We start from the raw sequence: 12401 nt of genomic DNA, 5'->3' as shown, positions 1-12401 counted from the left end.
AAGCGCGTTGTGTTCATAACAGTGAACCTCTGCATCGTGATTTTTTGTAGTATTAAGTACCATAAAGTCATGAAGTAAGTTTTCCGTAGCTCATATCCTAGAACTAAAAATGCATGAAATGATTCATTCTATCCAAAGCTCTCAGTTAAGCTCAAGTTTTATGCAATTTAGAAGAGCTGTTTGTAAGAAAATTAATTTTTATGTGGAAAACTCTTGGTGAATTCCTTCTACTAAGTAAAGGGACCATCACACACACTCTTTCCTAAAATTGAGCTTTCCAATCAGCATTTTTGCAACAGTTCATTGTTAGATCTCAACATTGAAAGGCGGTTCATAAATTTTTCCAATTGTATTCTGCTGGTCTATTTCAACATTTTTGCAAACTACACTACTCGCAAAATCGTCTCTGCCAACTGGGATGCCCAGGCCATTGTTTGACCTCTCAGCATTCTGGCCTTTTCGTCAAAAGATCCATCATTTACAAACATTCGGAAAACTTGTTAATGTGTTAGTATACGCAACTAGTAAATCATCATATATACTTGTATTATTTCTGCTTTTTGTAGCAAAAAAAAGAAGAAGAAATAAAAATTGAATTGAATTGTGATGAAGGTTTTCAAAATTGGTGATGTTTTGCAATAGATACTCTTAGATGGCAAAAGCAACCAACGACCAACAAATCATAAGGGAACCTTTTAAATTTTCCTTCCACTCTGTTTCTTTCAATAAAACTACAAAAGGGGGTGTTATTATCGTACCTCAATGTCAAAAATTCCTTACAAAAGACAGTATTTATGTGACCATGCAATGCACATCTTTTATGGGCATATTGTTGTTTGGCTGACGGAACTTGCGGGTAACTTTTTAGGTAAGATGAATTTTCTTCCAAAACGTTGGTCTGAATTTAAAAAAATTGGGCTGTTTGGAGAGCACTGGATGTGAAGAATCAGGAAAATTTTACAGTTTTGATTCATTATTTTCAGCTTCTGAGATCCGAGCTGCATTAAATTACTTTATGGATGACCCTTGGGATTACAATGATGCAAAATGTTTTGGATAGTAGCAGTTTTTATACATTAGTGTGTGCCTTGGTTTTCTCAGCTCCTTGAGGTTATCGTATTGAGGCTATGGTTTTTGCTGCTTTGTAGTTTGATGGATAGTGGTTGAGATTTACTCCTGCTAATTTTAGGTATTTTTATTACTTTCACCATTACTGATTCTGGTTCTCTCTCTCTCTCTCTCCCCTGTTGGTGAAATTTATTCAATATATTCACGTTATTTTTATCATTTTTAAGGGTCCTGCCGATGTTGATGTCACTGTACCTTCAAAAACTGAGGATTCTACCCCTGAAACTGATAGCCAAGCTGAACTCCTTAAGAAGGAAATTTTAGAGATCCTTCAAAAAGTAAGTAAAAAATAATAAAAATGAAAAATTAGTAGTTTCCTTCCTTTTTAAAATGAACGATCTTTTGGTTTGAACTCAGTGCTAATATTTATCCAAGTATGTCATACAAAAGAGTTATTGAACAACAAAACAGTAAATGCTATTATTCAATTGTTATCCGAAAAAATAATCAAAAGTTCAGTGAAGTAAAAATGCATGAATCCAAAATTAATTAAATGAAGTTTACATAAAACAGAGCATACTCAGATATGTGCAAGATTTGAAATTTAACAAAAGGGAAGAATTTTAATGAAAAAGAGAGAAAATTATTGATCAAATTATCGGTGCATCATCGATTTGAAGTGAAGCCAAGTAAAAATCTGTTCAAGAACTTCCTTCTTTAGCTGATTTTCAATTTATACTTTTTAAAATAGCATTATAAATATATTAGTTTGCTGATGCTGTTTCACATGTCAACTCTCTTACTGTTTTTCTGTCTGCAGCCGGTCAATGCCTCAAATCGAGTCGTTAAAGTTCAAGTTTCAAAAAGATGCCGCGATCTAGCCTCCTTTATTGAAACTTTGGTTGAAGAAATCACAAAGCCTGAGACCAAAAATGACACTCAGAAAGATGCAAATGTTTCGGTGAGTCATAAAAGTTCTTTATAATTCTTTTATCAACTCCGCATGTAGAATATCTCACTCATCTCACTGTTTGATGGTCAAACAATGAAAGCGTCTATCTCGCTCTATCTTTGGGGTGTAGAGTGATTCTTGTCACCTCTTACTTTTCTGAAAGATGCCAAGTCGCAGAAATTATGCAAAATTTAGTGCTATTTTTTTTTCCTTTAAAAAATGTGAAAACACCTTACCTGTACAGGGAGTCTTGCCCAAAAGCTGCCCTAGGGTGTGCGCCACTCATCCCGTTCTTTTCCCTTTCTTCCCTTGCATGCTCCTCTTATTTGCCCCGAAACAGCAGGCATACAAGCTCCATCAGCAGTGAGGTAGGTGCTAGCTCTTCTTCCTATAGAATTATAATCCTTTTCTCTTTCAAGGTTATAGGACTTCCGGTCCAATTTTTTTGTTCATACGTTTTTTGTCCAATTTTTTTTGTCCGCGGTTTTTTGCTCTCAAAATCTTGTCCAAGTGAAATTTGTCCTACCGAACAGTTAGTCTTACGCTATCGTTCGTCCAGCTTTTTTAGGTCACATTTTTGCTGTCCAGCAAGGTCAAAAACCTCGGTCCAAAATTTAGGTCCAAAACCCAGTCAAAAGAGAAAAACATGCCTATATAAAATGTATAAGAACCTCTCAGCTCAACTCAGTCTTTGCCCTTATCCTCTTTGTCTGAGTGTGCTGGATCTGTGCGTGGTGCATACAACTTGTGGTGGTAAGCACAGGCTCGGAGGTACTTTTTAACTGAGTTTGTTTCCTTGTAATGATTGTAATTTCTGACAACGTTGCTTATCATCGCCTGATATCTACATAATGAACATAAATCATGTGTCTTCATAATCACATGTCACTCACAATCTCCGTCTCTTGATGAATGGATCGTTGGTTGTATTTAAGTGGACTTATGACCTTGCTGGACAGCAAAAATGTGCCCTAAAAACGCTGGAAGACCATAGGGTTTGAATAATTATAAACTAGGACGAATTTTACTCGAACAAGATATTGAGGGCGAAAAACCGTGGACATAATACACCAGACAAAAAAATTGATGGACAAAAGAAATTGGACCAGAAGTCCTGAAATCCCTTTCAAAACCATTTGTTGATGCTATATGTGTAATGCTCACCCTACATCTGACCAAAAAAATGCAATAATTGAGAAGTCAGCGGTACATATTTCCCTTGCATCCCTTTAATATGGCCAAGTAATTTTTTTTCACTTTTTTATCACTTGAGAAGCAGATTGGCAAACATACAAGGCTCATCAATGAAATTGACCCGCTGGACCAACAAGTAAAATTATGTGAGTCTCTGAACAAGAACTGACAAGTCTCATCTCTTACTAAAAATAGCCCATGGAAAACTAGAAATTGGTCTCATTCAGTTGAATTCCAATGCAAGTTTCTGCAAAGTCCCAAAGTATCCCGTAAGAATTGTTTTCTCTTATCTGGAATGAGACACTGTTCATTCCATCCATTTTTCACAGCTAAAATGTCCTTCATTTCTAGAGTTCATACTCTGCAAGTCCAAAAATGATGATAATATGAGTCGGACGGTGAGAGACACAACTTGCAGTGTATGAAAGTTCACTGCGTAACTGTTTTGGAACGTTTTCCTTTTTGTTTCTCTCTGCTTCAGGAAAGAGATTCTGTCATGCTTGGTGAGATTTCACCTCATCATGAGTATGGTAGCAAGGTATCTTCGGAGACGCCTCCCAGTTATACCCAGTTGAATTACAACGAAAATATTCAAAGGTTTGTTTCAAGTTTCGGATTAAGTAAACTCAATTTCATTTGCTCCCAGTACCCTAGAAACATTACTGAAAAAGACCAATCCATATAACAGCGAAGTCATTTTGAATGCATGCCTTCTTCTATACTATAAGCTCCAAGACCTCCTAATTTTGCGAAACTGGTAACGCTTAGTTCCAGCGTTCTACCGGGCCGCCGATTTTCAAGATTTTTGCGGCTATCGACGGGCAATTGTCTCTAGATAAGCCATCTTTTTTCAGATTTTCAAAATATGACCCAGGTTTTTTTATATTACAAGGTAAAGTTGCGAATTCTCCCATTTGAACAATGTAAATTTATACTTTTTGTCATAGTTCGTTTGAGCGTTCTACCGGGCCGATTTCCGTGATTTTTGCGTAAATCGACAGGTAATAGGCCCTAGATGAGCCCGCTGTAATCAGATTTTGGAAAAAGGACCGAGGTTTTTTTAAAATCACGTTATAAAAGTGAGTGAGTTTACAGAATGCTCCGGTACTGCTACCGCTATGCGCGGGAGGATGCGCAGTGGTTGAGGAGATTGCGCAGTAGCTGTGTAGCCTGCGCATCAGCTCTACACTTATCTACACAAGATTCGCACTGGTATCCTCACGTTGTGCGGTGGCCGAGTCGTCTAAGACTTCGAATGCGTCCACTTTGAATTCAGTGTGGGTTCGATCCCCGACTCATGGAACCTTAATTATTACCTGACTATCATTGTTCATTGTTTTATTGCAATATTTCATCGAGCAGTCATTTCAGAACGCGTCCTTTTAATTTTAAAGTAATTCTAAGTAAAGTTTAAAATTAAAGTATACCTCATATCGTAATTTTTAACGGAAAAATAAAACTAACATTGATAGGAGGGTAAAAATAGGGCCGCGAAGCGGCCCATTGATGGCGCGGAGCGCCTTCAGGGGGTTGGGCCGCGTAGCAGCCAGGGGGCGTAGCCCCCTAGTAAAGAATACTCAGGATTGATTCTCCATGGACCAGTAGGAATAAGACTCAAGAACCTTACAATTTGAAAAATAACTATATCTACGCCATCTCTAGAAGCATCGTCAGCAAGTTTTCGAGTATGGCTGATTGTATATCGATGGCTAAAGAAATAAAAAGTGTGTCTGAGACTGCGACGTTGGAAGTCTCTGTTCATTTTTTATTTTTTAAAGGGAAACTAATCAACAGTTTCTATCAAAAATTGTCATGAATTTTCTTCTCTCGCTCAGAAAAAATCTCACAAAATTTTAAGGATGTAAAATATTTTTATTAGTCTTTCTTGGAGAAAATAAAATGTAATCAGGGATTGTTAAACGTGGCAATCAAGATACACATTATTCAAAGACCATTGATATGATGTATTTTAAAACACCGAGGAAATGCATTGGCTGTCCATAAAGTAAAGCCTGTTCCCATTTTTTGAGCAAGGGATGATTCTTATCTCGCCGTGCAGATGTTTATGCAAGGTAGCGAAAATTCAACAGAAGGTGTCAGTTGTGTGTTATCAGAAATACTTTGATTTACGCTGGAGGAGAAGGCAGATAACACTTCCGCGGTGTTTAGAGAGTCATAGCTTTGATTAACCATGTGCTCTTGAGAATACTTACTATGGCAGTAAGATGTAAATATTTTTATTTGAAATTTCCATGTATTGTAGATTCAAGTGCACTCATTGAATTTTCTGAAAAATTGGCAGGAAATATTTGCCGGTCCCTCTGAAAATTTGTATTCTACTGGAGAAAATTTCCTAATGAGATTCTTCCTTAGCATGATAGAAAAGCTCTGTCAACGTTAGGTAAAGGACCAAGAGCTGTTGAGAGAATATTTGACACCATCAATGAAAACATGAATTAAGCCAGGAAAACAAAACCATTATTAATACTTATGAACAAATTAAATCCACCAAAGGTACTTAGTATAAGTAATGTAAAAGTACTCTAGATAATGGGTGTGGAGAATGACATTGTGCACGATATCAGGTCCAAGCAGTTGGTCTGGTATGGACATGTGCGAAAGATGGCAGACGATCGGTTGCCCAAGCAGGTTTTCGATTGGGCTCCTCCCGGAAAGGCAACGGCGTCGACGTCCTGTGAAAGGTTGGCGACAAGGGGTGGAGGAGGAGATCAGAAGGTGGCAATTGCCTGATGATCTCTGGGAGGATAGGGGGCAATGACGATTGGGCGTCGCAGAGCGCAAGGCTGCGCTATAAAAGCGGCTTTATGTATGTACTTAGTATAAATTCACAATCTACAAGCATGCTATAGAAACCGTTAACCATAGAAGTCCTTTGCAAAGTTTCAGAAGTTCCTAGACTGAATTGGTGTAAAATCCGCTCTGCTCATTTGATTCTAGATTTTTCCAAAGTCAACCAAAGACTTCCTTTTCTGATGGAACGAGTGAGAATAAAATAATGAATTCTACTCCTGAGACAAGCGAAGGGAATGAAGAATCATCCTCTTCCAATCCATCAAATTCCAAAGACAGGTAAAAGCAAATTATGTTCATCTTCTAATAAAATGCGATTACGTTGTTCCGATATATGAGGACCTTTCCGACCCAACAGCATACAGCAAAAAAAGCAGGTGTCAGAAAATCTTATTTAAAGTTTTCATCCATACTCAGATTGTGGTATGTCGTCAGAACTAAACTAAAAATGGTTTATTTCTATCAATTATTTCCCTGTGGACCAAAATCCACCCAAAACAGAAGTATAAAATGTTATTTCTGGTTTGCAATCATTATTTTTTGAAATTACGTTATATGCTGTTTGCTCAGAAATAGGGTGTCTCTGAGAGGAAAGCTTAAACAAGTGCAATATGAGTTGATGCAAATATATGTTTTAATGATGACAAAGAAAGATAACTCACCTGGCTCCCAACTTTAACTCCCCTGGCTCCAAAGCTGTTAGATAAACGGATAAGAAACAACGCAGTATAATGAGCATTTTCCCTTAGTAGTTCATTTATGGGTGTTTCACTCCCCTTTTCCCTAAAAAATAATTCCTGTGGGTTAGAAAGTACGGTAAAACGTAAACTGCTCATCTCATAGGTACCTTGAAATGATGCACTGAAAACAGAATTTTCGAGTAAAGGCATTATATGCTTGTATGCTGTTTGCTCAGAAATTCTTTAATAGGTCAACCTTTTAGCATCAAAAAGATCATGTCTACCTATCTATTGCAGCTATTAACATGAGATTCAAGTGGTGCCTTATTCAGGGTATGAGTTATCGCAAATTTCCGAGCAAACAGCTCATATGTGTATACCCTGTTTGGTCGAAAAGGTCTTCACATGCTGTTTGAGTTTTAGTTATTCCTGCCTCTTTCAATGAAATATTCCTCAAATTTTTGAACCTATATCAACGTGCCTGTTGCTACTGCATCACTGTCAGAACATAGGGAGAAGGTATCTATAGGAATTTGAGGGAAAAACTGTGAAAAATTAAACATCTTGTCCTTTTATCAGTTCAAGATAATTCAAATCTCCTCACAAAAAATTGGAGAAGGAATGTTTGCCTATGCAAACACATTTTAGAAACCTGTCTCACATTTCTCAGTCTTGGTCACACTGTAGAAAACCCATCGTAATTTTTCCTAATTTTCTTGAAATTTGGTCTATTTTCCAGACCATGTGAAAATGTTCAAAGTGCAAGCAGCAGTTCCAGAAGCAGCAAAGGAAGCTCACGGAACGCGAAAACTTATAAAAAGAGTAAAATTAATTATCAGCCACCGCCTCTGACCGAAGAAATGTTAAGCAGGTCAGAGATTTACCAAATAATTCAGTTTGATCTGTGTAATTATCGATTATTATTTACTCGAGTCATTGTTGTGAGCCAATATTTATAATGTTCAGTTTTTGAACTCTGAGACTAAAAGAATAATGAGAATATGGTAGGAATTTACCTCCAGCTCATGATGTTCTGTATAGATTCTGTATATATTCTATTCAGTCAGTTCTCTCCTCAGCTTGTATGTTGTAGCGCATAAGGGATAAAGCTGCATGAATTTTTCAAAAGTTCAAACCAAAAGTCAGTTTTTTGTTAGACTGAATGTAAAAATTTTGCTTTTCAATGGTTTGGGTGGCCTTGAAAATGCTTAGAAATGCTTGATTTTTTGGGAAGTGCTGGAATTTTACTCTTTACTAATTGTCGAGGATTAATACTTGTTGTGTGTATAGAGTTGATAATGACAAAAAGGAGCAGAAAGAAAACAAAACAAAAATAGACAAAATCCTAACTCAAAATTTTGATATGGAGAGAAAACCTTCCAGTGTAAATTACAAATAGGTCTTGAAAAGTGCTTTAAAATTCTTCAAACAGTACTTACTTTTTCATTCTCAAAGCTGCATAATCTATGTAAGATTCCTGAATTTTTTTTGTGAGCATGTTAAATATTCATTGGACGTATCCACTTTGTTGTCATGGATTAAAAGGGGTTAAAAGGATGATGAAGTTATTTTTTTGTGGTTGAGGGTGGATACTTTTTTAAAACATGTTGCAACAGCAAACTGCAATGATATTGATAGTAAGTAAAACAGTATGAACACGCAAAATTCTCTAAAGTCTCATGAGTTAAGCTCCAGGCAATGGATTATCAGCATCAATTCTTCATTTCGCAAGAATGCAGACTTCCATGTGTGACATTTTGATGCACAATTTGTAGACCTTCCAAAAGAACATCAAACCTTGAGTAGTTCCAGTATTGAGGGAACCAGAGTTTCTGGCAGTCTGGAAAACTTGGCAAGATTGGGAACTTATGGGGCCTGGAAAAGTCTAAGAAATTAGCGAGTAGCACTTTGGTGGAGAAAAACTCTCATTAATAATGGAATTTAATTATTACATCTCTTGCTGGAGGAGATGCGAGGCACCTATAGCAAGAGAGAGAAGAAAAAGAAGACAGAACGGATGAGATGCGAAGAAAGATAGAGAGAAGTTCAAGGAAAGGAGGAGCGCTATTGGTTATAAGAAATTATGTGGAGAAGAGGAGTCAGTTTGTCAGCAAGAGGAGAGAGGTGGTATAGTAAGAGGAAAAAGATGGAATAGATGAGGTGTAAAGAAAGACAGAGAAGTTCAAGGAAAGTAGTAGTACCATTTGTAGATAGAATAGGTAAATGTGGAGAAGAGTAGTCAGTTTGTCCATCTAAAACACATAAAATATCACGCTAGGAATGGTTAACATGGACTTGGACTAGTCACAAAGTTGCATTACTCTTCTGCAAGCGCTGAAAAATTTCCAAAGGTTGCAATCTAATAGCAAGGAAGCGTACATCCGTTTTAGTAGAGATATTGCAAAAAGGCGTTGCTGAAACTAGTGGAAAATTTTATTCCGTTTTCTAAGCTTTCTTTCTTTTTTTTATGTATTAAAAAAAGATGACCCTCATGCATACTTTCTTTTCATGTTTAAGTACTACAATTTTGTGCTATTGGATGGCAAAATTCGAAAATCGAGGTGTTTTTACTCACCCTTGGAGGTAAGTAATTGAAATCTTAGTCGAGAGTCGAGAGAAGTTAAGCAGAGAGGCAAAGGACCCAAGCTAGATCTAGATCAAACCGAGAAAAAGAGGCTTGAAGTTCAATTCCTCTATGAGATTCAATGTCGGAGGTAAAGCTGAACACCTATTTTCAAATTAAAAATATTTTTTCTTATCTTTGAAGTTATTACAGGAAAAAGTGCACGACTAGGTAAGCTGAGAACTTCTGCTTACTATTTTTTTGAGAAATGTATCAAGGTTTTTTTCTGTTTCAATGACTTCCACCAAGAATTAGACTACGTTTAGTCCATTACCTGGTAAAAGTCATTTTGTTATAGTTCACTTATTTTCAGTTTAAAACTTGAGTTTTGTTCTTGTATATAGACACAATGAAGACATGGAGAAACAAATGGTAATCAATCATCGTGCGCAGCGCGGTAAAATGTTGAAAGTGAAGGCAAAACCACAAGACAGAGTGGTAAGTTTTTGGATCTATCACTTAATATTTATAAGGAAAGGATTCTGACAGGGTAGAGATTTACCTATTGTGCTTTTTCCTACAGAGGACTTCAGAAATTTTGGGCTGACAACCGTAAAATTCGCGCTTTGAACCTTTTGAATATGTGTTAAATCACCAATTCAATGGCTAAACCAAGAAAGTAAGTGTCTAGGTGTATGATGTCGCAAACTGCCTATCATAGTTAATTTTTTGTCAAACAAATCAAATTTTTATTTAAACAAATCAAAATAGCTTCTTGAAAATATCGGGAATTTTCTGAGAAAATTTGTTTACAATTAAGTAGGCTTGTCTCCTGTCTAAAAGAGTAACTTTACTCTTTTAGTATAGCTGGAAAATTATAACACTACCATCAAGATGTATGGTTCCCAATTTTAAGAATCATATTCTTTTCAGCTGTGGACTTAATCGAAATTCTAGAAAATAATAATAAAATAATTTTATTACCTGAGTTTCTCGATAAGTTTCCTTTGTTTCACATGTGGAAGTTTTATGCTTCCATAACTTCCCACAAATTCCTCAAACTTTCTTTTCTAAATCCAGCTAAGCAACTTCATTTTTATTGCAGGACGATGCACATGGTGTAAAGCGAAGCGGCTCACATTCTTGGGACAATGGCCCGTACCGCAGATCAATGAAGCAAATACACGGAAATGATCAGCCTCATGATACAAACAGGCAGAATAATCGGCGATCAGTTGTTACTGTGACGATGCAAAGCTCCATTGGAAACGCTTACAACCCTCCAGAGCCTTCCAGCATCTCTAATTTCACTTACTGGCCCATGTTCTCCTACAATGGACCAATGCTGCAACATATGGACCACAATGAATCGTAAATAGCACATTTTACTTCTTTATCCAAATCTAAATCAAGGGGACAATATCTTGATGTTCAGATGTTTAATGCATAAGTCATTGGTTAGGAGATCTGCGATCACACATTACTAATCTACTTCGTGCTTTTCACAATACCTATAGTCTCAGAAAATTATTAAATTTTTTGAAGTTTGTAAGCTTATACTATTAATTTGGAGTAAACAGTGAGTTAAAAGCTGCTGTATATTCATAGCTAAGGTCGTGGAATGTGAACCGCAGGTTGTAATGTTGAATTCTCTGCTCATGTTTTATTTTCTGAAAAGAAATCAAATCAACAGCTTCTATTTAAATTTTCTGTAAATTTTCTCTCCCTATTCTAAAAAAAATCACCCAAAATTGCAAGGATTATTTTGATTAATTTTATTTGAAGAGAATCATATACAATCGGTAAAAATAAACATCGCATTTGAGATGAGCATGTTTTGCATTTAGCCATTGATATTTTTTATTTTATGAGTACATGTATCGATAGGTGCTTATACCATAAATGGACATCATTCCATCTTAGATTCTGCTAATGAATTCTTTTTTTATGTCCTTCCTCAGTGTGCCAACAAGTGTCCCAGCAGTAATGGGACCTGGTATGCACCCAGGATTAGCTCCAGGAATGCCAGCTGTCATGCCAGTAGCAACACCCTCAAGTCTACCCCCTTACTACATCCCAAGGGAACAGCAAATTCGACCGGAACACGCTGGACCACCTTTCCCCCCGTTTACATATATTGCCACTAATCAAGGTTTGGATATGTTTACCTAGCAAAGTTTTAGCTCCTGCTATTCCCTCAGTTACGTCTATATGGACAAACTTCTCCAAAACTTTGGCGGAGTAGTTTATTCAATTTTAGTATGTATAGTTTTCCTCCACCAGACCCTATGTAGTCAAAACAAATTTGTTAAAATTCGTTTCACTAAGTTTGCCTAGTTGAGTGAGTCATAATTCAGTAGAATTTTTACTGTGCCATCGAAGTTCTTATTATTTCTGATATATGCTTAGTTCAGAATTAAAAATATACTGAAATGAACTTGTCTTATGAATGACATAAAAATAAAAAAAGTTGACAAGCTCATCTCAGAAGATACCGGGGAATGGGTTTGAAGAATTTTTGAAATATTTATGCCAGTGTGAGATATTATTAGTTAAAGTTTTTGGTATCTTCTTCTGGTAGTCTTCTTTGATACCAGTCAGTTTTATGTGCTGTCTTCATTTGCTTGTTTCTCTAAAGGTAAGAAAGTCAACACTTTGACTGGTTCAACAAGGCGCATATTTTTTTCTCATATGTATTTTTTTTTCAGCAAATTTTTGTCGTCATTCTGAGCAAATCAAATTGCTAAATTCAAAGTTTTTATGTTTCAGCCTATGTCATGTCTCCTATGATCCATCCAAACTGGCCAGGCTACAGTCCTATGATCTACGCACCTTGCCCTGTTATACCGCCCCTCTCTAACTTGGGGTCAAAATCGGTAAGACACATATATGTACAAAGAGTCTGTTTGGAAATTCCAACTCCATTTGCTCAGATTGCCTTGTTGTACTTACGTCTCCGTTTCTTTTTTTCGTTGATTTTGACAAACAAACTGAGCGACCGTTTCTATTGAAATATTCTGTGAATTGTCCATACTTACTCTACAATAATCACACACAATTTTAAGGAAACATTTTGATTACTTTTTCTTAAGAGGAAAATAAAATATAATCGGAAATTTTTTCATGTTGCAAT

At 36.4% G+C, this 12401-nt stretch overlaps 1 protein-coding gene across 2 annotated transcripts in view; it reads left to right on the top strand.

Moving 5' to 3' along the window:
- Nucleotides 1-12401, top strand: part of per (period circadian regulator) — a 41405-nt gene that overhangs the window by 20230 nt on the left and 8774 nt on the right. For both annotated transcript variants that reach the window (XM_019054685.2, XM_019054690.2), the window contains 9 exons: nucleotides 1296-1406; nucleotides 1889-2029; nucleotides 3696-3811; nucleotides 6173-6304; nucleotides 7445-7576; nucleotides 9673-9766; nucleotides 10374-10639; nucleotides 11230-11420; nucleotides 12038-12144. In XM_019054685.2, the coding sequence (XP_018910230.2) occupies nucleotides 1296-1406; nucleotides 1889-2029; nucleotides 3696-3811; nucleotides 6173-6304; nucleotides 7445-7576; nucleotides 9673-9766; nucleotides 10374-10639; nucleotides 11230-11420; nucleotides 12038-12144 (1290 nt within the window). The remainder of the gene's footprint in view (nucleotides 1-1295; nucleotides 1407-1888; nucleotides 2030-3695; nucleotides 3812-6172; nucleotides 6305-7444; nucleotides 7577-9672; nucleotides 9767-10373; nucleotides 10640-11229; nucleotides 11421-12037; nucleotides 12145-12401) is intronic.

Source organism: Bemisia tabaci, chromosome 1 (genome assembly GCF_918797505.1).
Source record: "Bemisia tabaci chromosome 1, PGI_BMITA_v3".
In the NCBI taxonomy this organism is placed as follows: Eukaryota; Metazoa; Arthropoda; class Insecta; order Hemiptera; family Aleyrodidae; genus Bemisia; species Bemisia tabaci.
The sequence above is the reverse complement of the archived record's forward strand: the minus strand, read 5'-3'. Positions and strand labels throughout refer to the sequence as shown.